The following is a 15334-nucleotide window of genomic DNA, read 5'->3' on the forward strand; positions in this document are numbered from 1 at the left end:
ATTTTCTGGTGTATAAGACGACTGGGTGTATAAGACGACCCCCAACTTTTCCAGTTAAAATATAGAGTTTGAAATATACTCGACCGCAGATTCTCCACCTGGTGTATAAGACGACCCCCGACTTTTGAGAAGATTTTCCTGAATTAAAAAGTAGTCTTATACACCAGAATATACATTATTATTATTATTATTATTATTATTATTATTATATTATCATATTATCATTATTATTATCATCATAATCAAGAATGGCGCACAGGAAGTCATTTAAACAAAGTATTAATCTGGAAATAATTGGGATACCGGTAATTGGAATAAAATATGGAAAATCAACATAAAATTACAATATAAAAAAGCACTTAATAAAAATACTTAAATCAATTAATACTAATGAACACAAACTAATTAAAATACAGTGGTACCTTGGTTTACTAACTTAATTGGAAGGCGTGCTTTCCCATAGCAGCGGGGGACTTAATTTACAAATGGAACTCACTCAACAGGAAACGGAACATGTTCTGCTTCCAAGGCAAAGTTCACAAACCAGAACACCTACTTCCGGGTTTGCGGCGTTATTAATCCAAGTTGTTTATAAACTAAGCTGTTCTTAAACCACACTGTACACTTAATTAAACAACAAAGCATCCCCATCTCCCTTAAAAACATTAATCTTACCAGAAGGCTGCTGGCCCATGCCCACATTCCACCCCCAAAATGCCACCCCCCCCAAGGGATGCCTTCTTTTGGAGTTGCCCCTTTTGATGGTGGCCTGCACTTGGGACGACAGAATGGGTTTCAGAAAAGGAGGGACTCCTCCATGGAGCTATTAGGGGAATTTTGCAAAGGAAAGGATCAAGTGTTGCAGTTTAGGAGGTGGGGGGGGGCAACTTGGATGGGAAGTCATGAATATTATGGGTTGTATCCAACATTAGCGGGAGTAGACCCATTGAACATAACTAGCTTGGGTTATGAGCAGACCCATTTTAGTGAGTCTACTCTCTGAGCAGAACTTTATTGGATGTAACCGTACAATGGGCATGGAGAAAGGTTTGTCGTCGTCCCCCTTCCGTAATATTAGAGCATGGAATTGCTCAGTGAATCTCAGCATTAGGTTCAGTGAATGCGAAAGAACACTTCTTCACAAAAGTGTGAAAGTTTTGCTTGTGGAACTCAGTGCTACAAGGCACTGTGCTGGCCAGCAACTCGGGTGGCTTTGAAAGCAGATTACTGTATTTTTCGTTCCATAGGGCACACCGGACCATAGGGCGCACCTTGTTTTTAGAGGAGGAAACAAGAAAAAAAAATATTTTTCTGGTTTTCCTCCTCTAAAAGCCCTGTTTTTTTGAGGATCAGCTCAACGTTTTGCAGCTTTTTTTGCAAAGGGAAAAACCCTGTTTTTTTGAGGATCAGCTCAAAGTTTTGCAGCTTTTTTGCAAAGGGAAAAGCCCTGTTTTTTTGAGGATCAGCTAAAAGTTTTGCAGCTTTTTTGCAAAGGGGGAAAAGCAAAGAGGAAAAGCCCCATTTTTATGGGGTTCAACTCACATTTCTGAAAAATCTTAAGGAAAGGGAGCCGTTTCTACTGTTTCCAGACAGATAATCTAATCAGCCAGTCACATGTTGCTGGGGAAACAAACAACCTCCCTCTGCAGCATATTCAACAATGGATGCCTGGGCAAGGGGGCAGGGCTGAAAGGGAGCTGGGGACTCTTATCTCTCTCCCAATCTCTTGCTGATCAGCTGCTGAGCGGGGTCCTTTCAACACCCCCTTTTCTCTTTGTAAAATAAAAAGCACGATCTGGTTTTGGCCGCTGGCCAATTCAGATCCAGGGACCAACATTCGCTCCATAAGACGCACAGATATTTCCCCTTACTTTTTAGGAGGAAAAAATGCATCTTATGGAGCGAAAAATATGGTAAGCCCATCCACCGTGGACAGGTCTATCGAACAGCGACTAACAGTGATGGCAACATGAAACCTCCAGATTCAGAAGCAGTCTACCTCTGAATCCCAGGTGCTTAGGGATGAAAGGAAGGAAGGGCTGCTGCCTTCATGCCCTGCTTGAGAGCTTCTGGCTGGTCCCTGTGGGAAAACGTGGGACACTGGAATTTTGTTTCATTTAAATCCTGGTCCAGTCACATCCACTTTGGCTCTAAGTGGCGGCTTATGTATTCTGCTCAACTACTTTCCCCCCCTTCAAATGGGAAAAAAGTTATACGTTTTGTGCAAAGGCGAACCACATTCTGCCTCAAGAAAAGCAGAATTCTGCAACCTACAAAGAACAGACACATATCTGCATCGCTCCTTGCATCCTGCAGGATTTTATTCTGCGTACATTACTCTGCGCCTGTTAGCTGTGCGGCAGGAGGCAAACATGAAAGCCCCAGGCCTGATTTCTAGGAACACTACTTTTGAGAATGCCTATACAAGGTCACGCCTTAAGGACTAGCGACTTGATTCTTTGCTGCTGTTTTCAGATGCACATGGGGAATTCTGCACTTCCACTCCCCCCCCCACAAGACAGGCTGTCGACAGTGCCTCCCCACACCTTCAAGAGGAAGGAGACCCACAGCCAGAGTGGGCGTCATTTTACCTTGTAGCCGGAAGTTTTCACGTGAAGCCCTCTCTTGGTCAGCGTGGATTTCAGACGGATGAAAAAGGAGCGGTCCAAAGCGTCGCCCTCAGCAGGATGGGAGCTGGCTTGATCTAAGGCACAGAGACACCTTCTATATGAGCTGTCCCAAGAACATAAGCAGAGCCTGTTGGGTCAGGCCAATGGCCCACATAATCCAGCATCTTGTCCTCACAATGGCCAACCGGCAAGCAGGATTCGAACACAAGAGCCCTCTGTCTTCTGTGGCTTCCAGCAACTGGTGTTCAGAAACAACCATGGAGGCACAGCCAAGCTACCTAGGCTAGTAGCCATGAATTTGTCCAGTCCTCTGTGGGAGGGAGTTAAACTATGCCATCCCCTCAGCAAGGGATCTCCTCCCACTCCTGAGAGGTGTGGCTTCATTCTGCTTCAAAATTACGCCAGCCATGAAGGAAGTGAAAGGCCATAGCTGGACATCAAAAGCAAACAGACAAGCATGGAAATTATAACCATAGAATCATAGAGTTGGAAGAGACCACAAGAGCCATCCAGTCCAACCCCCTGCCAAGCAGGAAACACCATCAAAGCATTCCTGACAGATGGCTGTCAAGCCTCCGCTTAAAGACCTCCAAAGAAGGAGACTCCACCACACTCCTTGGCAGCAAATTCCACTGTCCAACAGCTCTTACTGTCAGGAAGTTCTTCCTAATGTTTAGGTGGAATCTTCTTTCTTGTAGTTTGAATCCATTGCCTCGTGTCCGCTTCTCTGGAGCGGCAGAAAACAACCTTTCTCCCTCCTCTAGATGACATCCTTTTATATATTTGAACATGGCTATCATATCACCCCTCAACCTTCTCTTCTCCAGGCTAAACATACCCAGCTCCCTAAGCCATTCCTCATAAGGCATCGTTTCCAGGCCTTGGACCATTTTGGTTGCCCTCCTCTGGACCCGTTCCAGCTTGTCCGTATCCTTCTTGAACTGTGGTGCCCAGAACTGGACACAGTATTCCAGGTGAGGTCTGACCAGAGCGGAATACAGTGGTACTATTACTTCCCTTGATCTAGACGCTATACTCCTATTGATGCAGCCCAGAATTGCATTGGCTTTTTTAGCTGCTGCATCACACCGTTGACTCATGTCAAGTTGATGGTCTACCAAGACTCCTAGATCCTTTTCACATGTACTGCTCTCAAGCCAGGTGTCCCCCATCCTGTATTTGTGCCTTTCATTTTTTTTGCCCAAGGTATAGTACTTTACATTTCTCCCTGTTAAAATTCATCTTGTTTGCTTTGGCCCAGTTCTCTAATCTGTTAAGGCCATTCTGAAGTGTGATCCTGTCCTCTGGGGTATTAGCCACCCGTCCCAATTTGGTGTCATCTGCCAAAACACAAAATAAACCGAAAACAACATAAACCAAAAACAAAATAAACCGAAGCTGTGACAAACAACAATGAAAAATATGTAGAGTATATTCTGACAACAGTGTATATAGTGATAAGAATTATCAATTGCAATAGCCTGATGCATACATACAGCTTTTGCCGACCATGAAGGATGAAGGCAATGCTGGAGAGTTTTTTAGCCATTGTTTTAAGTTTTTTGTCTTTATTGATAGAGCTGTTCCTTTGAAGAAACTGGAGTCTCACCGGTGAACGGGAAGACTTTCAGCTTGCAACCCATCAGGACAGACGAGGACAATTGAGGAACTTTCTTGAAACAGTATACCTATGAATATCAACTTTATACTCACCGGGAATATGTAAGATTCCTAAGTGAACTTTGCACTTCAGTGTTGATATACCTTGAAATGTATGCATCAGGCTATTGCAATTGAATTGATAATTTTTATCACTATATACACTGTTGTCAACAACAACAACAACAACAACATTTATTAGGTTTGTGAGGTCCATGCCTTTACACAAAACACCATACAACACCATTAAAAAGTAAACAATAAAATTATTAAAATAGGTTTAAGATTTTAAAAGCTGTGCTGCGCTGCCGCAGCAAAGGGGACAAATCCAGACCAAACAAAAAAAAACAAAGAGGCAAAAAATGAAACCCAACACCCCCCATACAGGAAAAAGGATTCAACAGTTAGGAGAGCGATGGGAGGGCCTTCTCTGCCTCATTCAGGAACCTCACCCCTGGTTTTCATAGCCCTCGCCATGAAAACCGCTACCACGTGGGTAATCCGTGGGTCAGCGTCCACCAGCAGAAACTTACTTGGTCCTCAGAGTTGACTATGACTTGGGAATAGTTTGTAAGATCGCATCCCTGAAGGCCGAGTAAATGGGACAGTACAACAAGTAATGCGTGAGGTCCTCTTTGGTTCTCATGTGGCAAGGACATAAACGGTGCTCTACTGGGATTTTTGCATATCTGCCTGACAGATAGGCCGTAGGGATAGTTTGAAAACGGGCCATGGTGAAAGCTCTCCGGAGTGTGGGATCGGTGATATTCGCCAAGTAATTGGCGCAGGGTTTTAACTGATTTCAGTCGGGGAAACCAGTGGGAGGACCTGGGTTCTGTATTTTTGTGATGTCTAACAGGGCGTCTCTCTCCAGGATCCATTCCCGAACTTTGTCCGGGCTCCACAGTTTGAGTGTATTAAACTCCGGTAGGGTGTATCTAACCAGGATATCAGATAGATTTTGACGCCAAGTGGTGTTCTTTTGAAGAGAAACAAAGGCTTGTTTGGCCAGTAAGGTGTTCGAGTATTTGCAAGGTTGATGTAAAAACGTAAGAATCTCAAGTGGGCCCTGGCAGACACAGAAGGTAATCCTACCTCTACTCTCAAGTAAGCTGCCGGAGTTCCTTGAGGAAGGCCTAGGATCCTCTTGAGATAGTAATTTTGCAAAATTTCAAGCCGTTCCAACAGCCTCTGGTTCCACCCCCAGAGCTCTACCCCATATAACATCTGGGGAATAGCTTCCCAACAAAAGCTCTTATTGCCGGGATCACCAATTGTCCTCCCCGGGTATAGAAGAAGCTAAGCAGGACACCAATTGTTCTTCGTGTTAGGAGGGTTACAGCCTTAAAGTGGGCTTGCCAACTAGATGTAGCCTGGAATGTAACACCCAGATATTTAAAAAAAGGGCACTGTTCATCACATGTTCATCTAAAGACCATCTAAAAGTGTGGCGAGCTCTAGTGAACACCACAATTTTGTTTTGTCATAGTTTATCTTTAGTGAGTTATGGGAACAGTAGGCTGCGATCCCCTCCAACATGCTGCGTAAGCCTCTTCGGGTGAGTGCCATTAAAGCCATGTCATCGGCATATAACAGTATATTCAGACGTTTACCTTCGAGGCTGGAGCCGATGACTTGTACTTTGCCATATACTGGACAATGTCGTTTATATAAAAGTTAAAAAGAAATGGGGCTAGCAGGCATCCCTGTTTGACCCCTTCCCCAATGGCAGTGGGTCCGTAAGAGTTCCCGATGGCCCAGTTCTGATTTTAACTGTAGTATCTGTGTGTAGCTCTCTGAGAATTTTTAAAAGTCGTCCGTCAATATCTGTTTCATATAGTTTTTTCCATAGTCTATCTCTACAGATTGAGTCAAAGGCAGATGTCAAGTCTACAAAGGCCACAAAGAGTCTGCTCTTATACGCTTTTGAATATTTAGCTACCAGGGTCTGTAGTACCATACAGTGACCTATCGTATTGTGGCCCCTTTCTAAATCCTGCCTGTTCCTCGTTGAACAGGTTAGTGTGGTCCGCCCAGTCTACCAACTTGTTTAATAAGTACCGGGTATAAAGTTTGTATGCGATGTCCAGAAGGCTTACAGGGCGGTAGTTTTGCTGGATCTTGAATATCTCCCTTCTTGTAGATAGGGGCTACCACACTTAGTTTCCAGTTTGCTGGAATTTTACATGTGTTGTTTATTGCCGTAAAAAAATTGGCCAAAAAGATGGCCCACCATTGGGCATTTGAGTTAAATACCTCAGGGGGGATCATATCCTCACCAGGAGCTTTGCCATTTTTAATGTTTTAATTAGCTGTAGGCACTCTGATTCCGTAACAGGATCCCAACTAGCTAGATGATCATTCTTCATGGGAGGGACGGACTCGAATTAGCAGTATTTGAGGGTGCGTATAGCTGGGAAAAGTGTTGAAACCACACATCAGATGAAATACTGTTGTTTACAATTTTTCCTTTGGATGAGACTCCCTGTGCTATTATGTCCCAAAATTTCTATCGTCTCGCAATTTAATCGCCTTATCAAGTGCCTCCCATTGTTCCTTCCTATAAAGGGATTTCTTGAGTTTTAAGGTGTTTTTATAGTAAGAGCGCCATCTGTGGAAATTTACCATAGATGACAGAGTCCTGTCCTGTTTTACCTTGTTTTGTGTTTCCTGAGCAGGGATCTTAGCTTCCGGCAGTCTTTGTCAAACCAAACCCCCGATTTGTTATATTGTTTGGGAGGCCTGGTGTTTATAAGTAATGGGAAAAGAGACTCTGAGATCCACTGATATAGTGAAAAAGGATCAAAGTTAGGTAAAAGACACTGGTCTCTCAGAACCAATAGTCTGGAGAGTGCAGGTGTTGTTTAATTTTAAGCTCCAGCTCGCTATTCCATTTACGCCTGCGTGGGGCCGGTGCTTGAGGAGGGACTGCACAATGTAGATGTTGTAATCCCCCTGATTCAAGGGGAGTTAGTGAGATTGCTATAGGAAGATGGTCGCTCTCAGTTCTGTTAAAAGTGCTGAGACCCTGTGCCCTCTCCAAAATGGTTGGAGAGACCAAGATATGGTCAATCACACTTGCACCACGAGGGCCGATGAAAGAAAAGAAGCCTCCTGCCCTATCCATGTAAGTACCATGCAGGTTGTACAAATTATGCTTAAAGGCAATCTCCAGTAATGTATTACCTGCCTTATTCAGGACCTTTTCATCAGAGCTCCAAGGGATAAACCAGTCTGCCTCTGGTAAAAACTGGGTTTTGGAGCCATACGAATTGATGTCGCTGCCTATCCTGGCATTAAAGTCACCTGCCAGCAGGATGTTCCAGTCAGGAAGTGAACTTTTGCACTTCAGTGTTGATATACCTTGAAATGTATGCATCAGGCTATTGCAATTGAATTGATAATTTTTATCACTATATACACTGTTGTCAGAATATACTCTGCATATGTTTCATTGTTGTTTGTCACGGCTTCCGGTTATTTTGTTTTTGGTTACAGCTGGACATCAGGCAGATGAAAGAAGATGTGAGCCTTCCCCAAAGAGCTTGGTAACAGTGATTGCAGTGACAGTACCTATATACAGTAACCCTACGAAGAAGTCTGGGAGGATGCCAGCGTGGTTAAACGGCCGTGTCAAGGACGCCGTAAACAGTGAGCGGGCGTCCTTTTAAGAAGCAGAGGTTTTGCCAAGATTCTGGCAAAAGAAATGCAAGGCAAGCAAAGAAGGGGCTTGTGGTAGAAATGACTAAAGATGTAAAAAAAATAAAAATGAGCACCATCCTTGGACACATTAGGACAGGAAACCAGGGAGGCAGAAGACCTTTAGGTGACTTCCCATAGAATGGAGAGTTTGGAAGAAGATTGGCAAATTGTATTTGCGAGTTGTTGTGCATTGGCCTTCCCCATGGAAGATGTCCATATCTGGGCCACTGTTTTCATGTGGGGGGTGGGGTGGGGGTGAAGAGAAGCGTTTGCAGAGCTATGTCAAATAGAGGTGACAAAGGGTGAACTTTAAGAGCTAATTGACAAATTACAAACTAACAAGAAGTCAGAGCCAGATGGCATTCACCCAAGAGTCCTTAAAGGACTCAAATGCAGAACTGCTGATCTTTTACATAAATATTCAACGTTAAAAATCAGTTTCCTTCTTCCCAGAGGACTGGAAGGTAATCTGAGCATTTATAATTTTTTTAAGGCATGAGGTGGGCATTTGCTATTACAGACTCATCACCTTATTTTTTTCTCCTAGGTAAATTTGCAGGGACCATTATTAAGCTAGTGTTTCTAAACACGTGGAAGAACAAGCCATGCTGAGGAAGAATCAGCACGGTTTCTGCAATGGGAGGTCCTGCCTCACTATAGGCTTTTGTAATTGTTTGTGTGTCTCAAAAAACACATGGCCAGGGGTGATCTGGTAGACATGAGAGGTTGCATCAGATCATAGCTGTCAACTTTTCCCTTTTCTTGCGAGGAATCCTATTCGGAATAAGGGAATTTCCCTTTAAAAAAAAGGAAAAAGTTGACAGCTATGCAACAGATGCCAGTCATACTCAGACCCACTGAAATTAATGGGCATGACTAACTTAAGATTAATTTCACAGGTCTACTTTGAGCAGAACTTAGCTGGATCTTATATATCCAAACATCCCAAAAGCTCATCAAAGGCTCTTGAGCGAACATGGCAGTTACTGGGTAAGAAAGAGATCCTTATATGACTCAGTAACTGGTTGAAGGCCGAAGCCAGAGAGTCAACTTTTCCCTTTTCTTACGAGGAATCCTATTCGAATAAGGGAATGGAGGCATCCAAGAAGAATCTCCTTTTAGACTGAGCTGGTCGTGCCTGTGGCACGGCCGCGTGAGAGGGCCTGCCTTGGAAAGTTAAGTACCTGAAGGAGTGACCAGCTATTGATCATGCTAGGAAAGCAATATTTAACATGTTTGGAGGAGAGCCCCTCTCATACACCCGGCTTCAGTCTGTCTCGACAGCCAGATGGAGACAACAGTCACGTGGAAATGAAACTGTCTGCTGAAGATGAGGAAGGAATTGAAAATGGAGGGATTGACCATCTTCATACCCGACCAACAAAACCAAGGAACAACAATCGACACCTCTGCTGCGTACTTACTGGGGCAGCTCTCCTTTTCCTTATAGGATTCCTAATTGGCTACCTGAGTTTCCGTGGAAGGATACAGGCAATGAAAAAATGTGAGGAATCTGTGTTGGGACCAGCTTAACTTAACTACTCCCACAATGCTCTGGAGATTGCGGAAGGAGCAGTGATGTGGCCAAGAGCTACATCAGATTACAAGGAACTACTGAAGGCCATCGAATCCAAAGGTGGATTGCAAAGAGCTCCACTCAGCCACGAAAACTCAGCGGGTGACCTTGGGCTAGTCACCGCCTCTCCGCCCAGCCTACCTCACAAGGGTTGTTGTGGCAATCAAATGAGGAGGGGGAGAATTATATATGCCACCTTGAGCTCCTTGGAGGATACAAATGCAGTGAAATAAACAAAGAAACCCTAACCTAACCCAACTGTAACGAAACAAGCAACCACCCACAGGAGACTGCAATCAGGACTCACAGATCAGCCTTCACCAACCCTGTTTTGGACCACAACTCCCATCAAAGCACAATTTAACCTACGGAACTGCCTGCCACACAACGAGGTGCTGCCTCCTGGCTTAGCTTTTTAATTGGGGGGTATCCCTGACCAAGTATATATTTAATTTAGCATTCTGCAGCTCCAATGCCCTACATAAGGCATCAGGTCTAGAAGAAATGTTTTATCTGAGCAACCAGCACTCACTTTCATTTTCCTTCTCTTGGCTATGGGGAATCCCTGCTTCTCGAGTTTATAAAAGAATCAGCCCTTTCAGCTGCCATCCAGACAATTCCCAGCAGCTCCCAGAGTTACACAGCCACATGGGATCTGTAGTCCAAAACAGCTGGAGGGTGGGTGAGTTGGGGTGAAAGCTATCCTAGAGGAAATCTAGCTAGCCAGGCCATGTTGAGAACAAGTCTGCAAGATGAGACAGACCCCTCATCTGATCCAGCAGGTTTCTCCCCCCTCCCCCCCCCCACATTCTTATGAGAACACACTCAGGGGCAGAACGCTGATCTCGTATTCTCTTTTACTTTCCAGCTCGGTATAAATCTTTCACAAGTTCCCTGGATAAAAGCCGAGCAGGCGGATGCCGAACGAGCAGGGAGGAGACTCGAGATCCCGATTCGATCCTGTCTCTCTCTCTCCCTCGGTGTCCTTCGCGGGTGTGCAAGTGGGTGGGGGCTGAGGGCAAACTGGGCACCCGGCGGCAGCCTCTGACCCCCTAAGTCAGCTTGCGGAGAAGCAGCAGGGAGAGCTACTGGAGACTCGGCGCCTGATCCTGGGCAGCAACGTCCCATCGGCCCAATGGAGCTTGCAGCCAAGCAAGGGCGAAACAGGATCAAAGCAGCACAGGAAAAACAGAGAACGGTGCCTTGTACGAGGCAGCATCCGTACCATACCTTTAAAACACTGCGATAGCTCAGTTGGTAGAGCGCGAGACTCTTTAATCTTGTGGGTTCGAGCCCCATGTTGGGCAAAAGATTCCTGCCTTGGGCTAGAGGATCCTAGTGGTCATAGAATCATAGAATCATAGAGTTGGAAGAGACCACAAGGGCCATCCAGTCCAACCCCCTGCCAAGCAGGAAACACCATCAAAGCATTCCTGACAGATGGCTGTCAAACCTCTGCTTAAAGACCTCCAAAGAAGGAGACTCCACTACATTCCTTGGTAGCAAATCCCACTGCCGAACAGCTTTTACTGTCAGGAAGTTCTTCCTAATGTTTAGGTGGAATCTTCTTTCTTGTAGTTTGAATCCATTGCCCCATGTCCGCTTCTCTGGAGCAGCAGAAAACAACCTTTTACCCTCCTCTATATGACATCCTTTTATATATTTGAACATGGCTATCATATCACCCCTTAACCTTCTCTTCTCCAGGCTAAACATACCCAGCTCCCTAAGCCGTTCCTCATAAGGCATCTTTTCCAGGCCTTTGACCATTTTGGTTGCCCTCTTCTGGACACGTTCCAGCTTGTCAGTATCCTCCTTGAACCGTGGTGCCCAGAACTGGACACAGTATTCCAGGTGAGGTCTGACCAGAGCAGAATATAGTGGTACTATTACCTCCCTTGATCTAGACGCTATTCTCCTATTGATGCAGCCCAGAATTGCATTGGCTTTTTTAGCTGCTGCATCACACTGTTGACTCATGTCAAGTTTGTGGTCTACCAAGACTCCTAGATCCTTTTCACATGTACTGCTCTCAAGCCAGGTGTCACCCATCCTCTATTTGTGCCTTTCATTTTTTTTGCCCAAGTGTAGTACTTTGCCCTCTACAATTCTATGATTCTACGATTCCCCTTTGAGCATTCACGGCTTCCCCCAGAGAATCCTGGGAGTTGTAGTTTGTTCAGGGCACTGAGAACTGTTAGGAGACCCCCTGCTCCTCTCCCAGAGCTACAATTCCCAGAGTTCCCTGGGAGGAGGGATTGATTGTAAGCCAATCTGGGAACTGCAGCACTTAAGAGGGGGAACCGGGGGGTGGGGAGCCTTAACAGACAACAGTTCCGAGGATTCTTTGGCGAAAGCCATGTCTGCTTAGAGCTGAATCATAGCGTTTTAAATTTACAGCGTGAATGGGGCCTGAGTCATTGTTCATCCAGGTCGGTGTTGTCTACTCTGGCTTTCCCCAACCTGGCACTCTCCAGGTGTTTTGAACTACAACTCCTATCAGTCGCTGCCAGCATGACCCATGGCCAGGGATGCTAGGAATTGTAGTCCAACACATTTGGAAGGCATGGAATTGGCAGCCCTTGGTCTAACACTGACCGGCAGTACCTCTCCAGGGTTTCAGGCAGGAATCTCTCCCGGCCCTAAAACCTAAAACCTTCTGCACACATCACAGATGCTCTAGCACTGAGCTATGACCCTTGCATGGATTCTCTTCCAGCTTCGGGGGACAGGAGTGAGCTCCACTGTTTGGAAGAGCAGAGGCCTGGGGGAAGATTCTGTGCCTGCGTTTCTGTCTGCCGTCAAAAATAAATTGGTACCAGGTAAACAGACACGTAGCTTTAAAAATTAATTGTGTCGGCTATCTGGGATTCACCTCCCCCTTTCTTCAAAAGATTTATTTCCCACCAACTCCCTGGGGAGGGAAATGCTGGCCAGTGGTTAGAGCTGGAGGCGTCCGCGGGGGAAGGGAGTAGAGGGGGGAGTCATTGTTCTCCAATTATGCACCCAGGTCTCTTCCCCTCTGTCTGCAAGAGAAAATAGTGTTCTGAAAGAGGATTCCTGGCTGCCTTCGCAGGCCAGATTGATACACGATTCCGCAAACTCACACAACTGCACGCAATGCCGTTTGGTCACAGGAGCCTGAGCTGGAATATTCTAGGTTTAACCATTGCCACGGCCACAAATTCACTCGGTCATGTGCATATTCTTAGCCTCAGCGGCCCAATCTGCAATGTCAAGACTGCAGGGGTCGTCTACCTTGCTGGGGTGTTGTACAGATTGCTGAGCTAATGAAGGTGAAATGCTATACAGCCAGTATTATGGAAGAGGAGGAGTAGAGTGGGTGATGGGCTGCGAAAGTTGACAGAAAGAGAGAATCTGGTGGGGGTAGACTGGTTCGGGACCAAGTTTTAATTCATTTATAAAGGCTAGCCTACATTGGACATTAACTGGCTTCAGTCATCATGGCTCTCAACCAAGAAACCTCTGATGAGAGCTAGAAATGTCAAATGAAATTCCCTCACTGTTCCTTGGAGCCATGGGTGGTCTCCCCCTTGAAACAGATGGCTTTGTTCTAGCCCTGGAGGCGAGAGGGCGCCTCTGAGCATGCGCCAAGTCCCTGTTCCCCATGACCTGAGCAACCACACACAGCTTCCATGCTTGCAATGCGCCCATTACCCGGTGTGCTTGAAGCACGGGCACACAAGAAAGTAAGAATAAACCTGCTGGATCAGGCCGATCGCCTGTCGGGTCCAGCATCCTGCTCTCGCAGTGGCCAAGCAGAAGCCCGTTATGAGCAGGATCCGAGCACAAGAGCCCTCTCTCCCCCTCTTTCGGGATTCGGAAGCACTGCCGCCTCCAACTTCGGAGGCAGAGCCTGGCCCGGTTACTCAGAAGGCATACCAGATTCAGAGGTCTCCGTCAGCCCAGAAGAAGAGGTGGCAGCGGCCAGAACGGGTGCTTTCTGGCGCGTCGAGTGAGACGTCTCCGAGGGAGGCTTCAGGCCCAGCTGCTCAGCGACCTCAGGGTGGTCTCCAGGGTGGACGTAATCAAAGATGCTGCTCCCCGTCAGCTCCACCTGGAAGACAAAGAACACCTGGCTGCGTCAGGAACAGGAGCAGGCTTGGGTCTTTCGGGATTCCCAGCCCTCCTGCATTCTGACCCCCTTCGTACGCCTCACCCAGACTTATCGACATCAGGGTGGTCCAACGTGTGGCCCTTGAGGCTTTTTCCAGCGGCCCTTTCCAACATTTGACAGCCCTCGTGCTGCCATTGCACAGCCAGGTAAGCATGTGGCTGGGCTTTGGGAAGGAGGCGTGAGGACTCTGGCAGGGTCCTAGGGTCCTCCCTTCTCCTTCCCAAAACATAGTTAGTGCTTTGCCAGTCGCTTCGAGAACCCTGTCCAGCCATCTCATCCTCTGTCGTCCCCTTCTCCTTGTGCCCTCCATCTTTCCCAACATCAGGGTCTTTTCTAGGGAGTCTTCCCTTCTCATGAGGTGGACAAAGTACTGGAGCCTCAACTTCAGGATCTGTCCTTCTAGTGAGCACTCAGGGCTGATTTCTTTAAGAATGGATAGGTTTGATCTTCTTGCAGACCATGGGATTCTCAAGAGTCTCCTCCAGCAGGACCCTGCCAGATTTTCATGCATCCTTCCCAAGGGGGGGGGGGGCACTTACTAGCTTATCTGCCTTTGGGAAGGCAGCAGGAAAGCTGGGGCAAGGGGAAGGTGCCCTCAATTTTGGCCTCGCTCCCCACCCCTGTGCAACAAAGCAGTGTTCTGTGCCGATTTATTCTTGCAGCCCACTTGATATGAAAAGTTGGACTGCCCTGATTTAAATGCTGAAGGTTAACACAGCAAGTTTACACAAATCCCTCTCGCCCGGGGCAATGGATCCTCTTGGATTTTCGTAGGAGTACTGCAGTTCTGGGGAGCGCGGGAATTCAGCATTGAATACGGCTTTAGGATTCAGCCGCCAGAGAACCCCAGCTTTGGCTTTTTGTTTTGTAAAGAAGGCAAGTTTCTAGTCCTCATGGCAATGCTCAGCAGAATCCAGAGGTGTGGATGAAGGAGGTTTTCAGGGGCCAGGACGGGGCTCCAACACTCTGCTTAATTATTTGTGTTATATTGAAAGAGGTATACATTCCTGGTACTCCTTTGCCCTCTTCCCAGGACCAGAAGAAACAGGGCGATACAATGCACTAAAAATAAATTATGCACAACAGGAGGGGCAAAAACTCATTAACAATAATGAGAAGGGGGGGGATGCACATTCATGCATGCCCAGAATTTTCTTGCTGCAGAATCTCATTTGTCTTTATTTTATGTTTTTAAAGAGAACGGCAGGCTCACTGCTCTGGGTTGCAATGTGAAGTCGCTGCCTCCCACATTAGACCAATGGCCCGTCTAGACCAGAGCTGTCCAGTCTGACTGGCAGCTGCTCTTCCGGGCTCTCAGAGAAAAGAGGTTCCTCCCATCACCTGCCACTACCTGATCACTGGCGATTAGACCTTCTGCATGCCAATCAGATGCCTTTCTACCTTTAACAAAGGATCCAGGGTTGGGAAGTCAGCCTCCAGGCATTCCTCAATGCACTCAGCAATCAAAGCTGCAGCCTTCCTGCCCAGTGTGATGTCCCCTGTTTTGTGGCTCCACCCTAGATTTTGGGGGAATCTGGGTGTGCCGGCACATCTGTATGCAGAAGGGGCCTGCCCTGCGCAAACATCGTATTCAGCTGCTGCCCGAAAGGCCCCCCGCCCCCCACAAAG

General features: G+C 46.6%; 1 protein-coding gene across 1 annotated transcript in view; it reads right to left on the reverse strand.

Moving 5' to 3' along the window:
• The window catches only part of LOC117052046 (neuronal PAS domain-containing protein 3-like), a 73190-nt gene that overhangs the window by 6446 nt on the left and 51410 nt on the right, over window positions 1-15334 (reverse strand). The window contains exons 5-6 of the mRNA XM_033158773.1: window positions 13471-13645; window positions 2587-2704 (exon numbers count right to left, since the gene is read on the reverse strand). Of these exons, the coding sequence (XP_033014664.1) occupies window positions 2587-2704; window positions 13471-13645 (293 nt within the window). The remainder of the gene's footprint in view (window positions 1-2586; window positions 2705-13470; window positions 13646-15334) is intronic.

Source organism: Lacerta agilis, chromosome 8, assembly GCF_009819535.1.
Source record: "Lacerta agilis isolate rLacAgi1 chromosome 8, rLacAgi1.pri, whole genome shotgun sequence".
Taxonomy (NCBI): Eukaryota; Metazoa; Chordata; class Lepidosauria; order Squamata; family Lacertidae; genus Lacerta; species Lacerta agilis.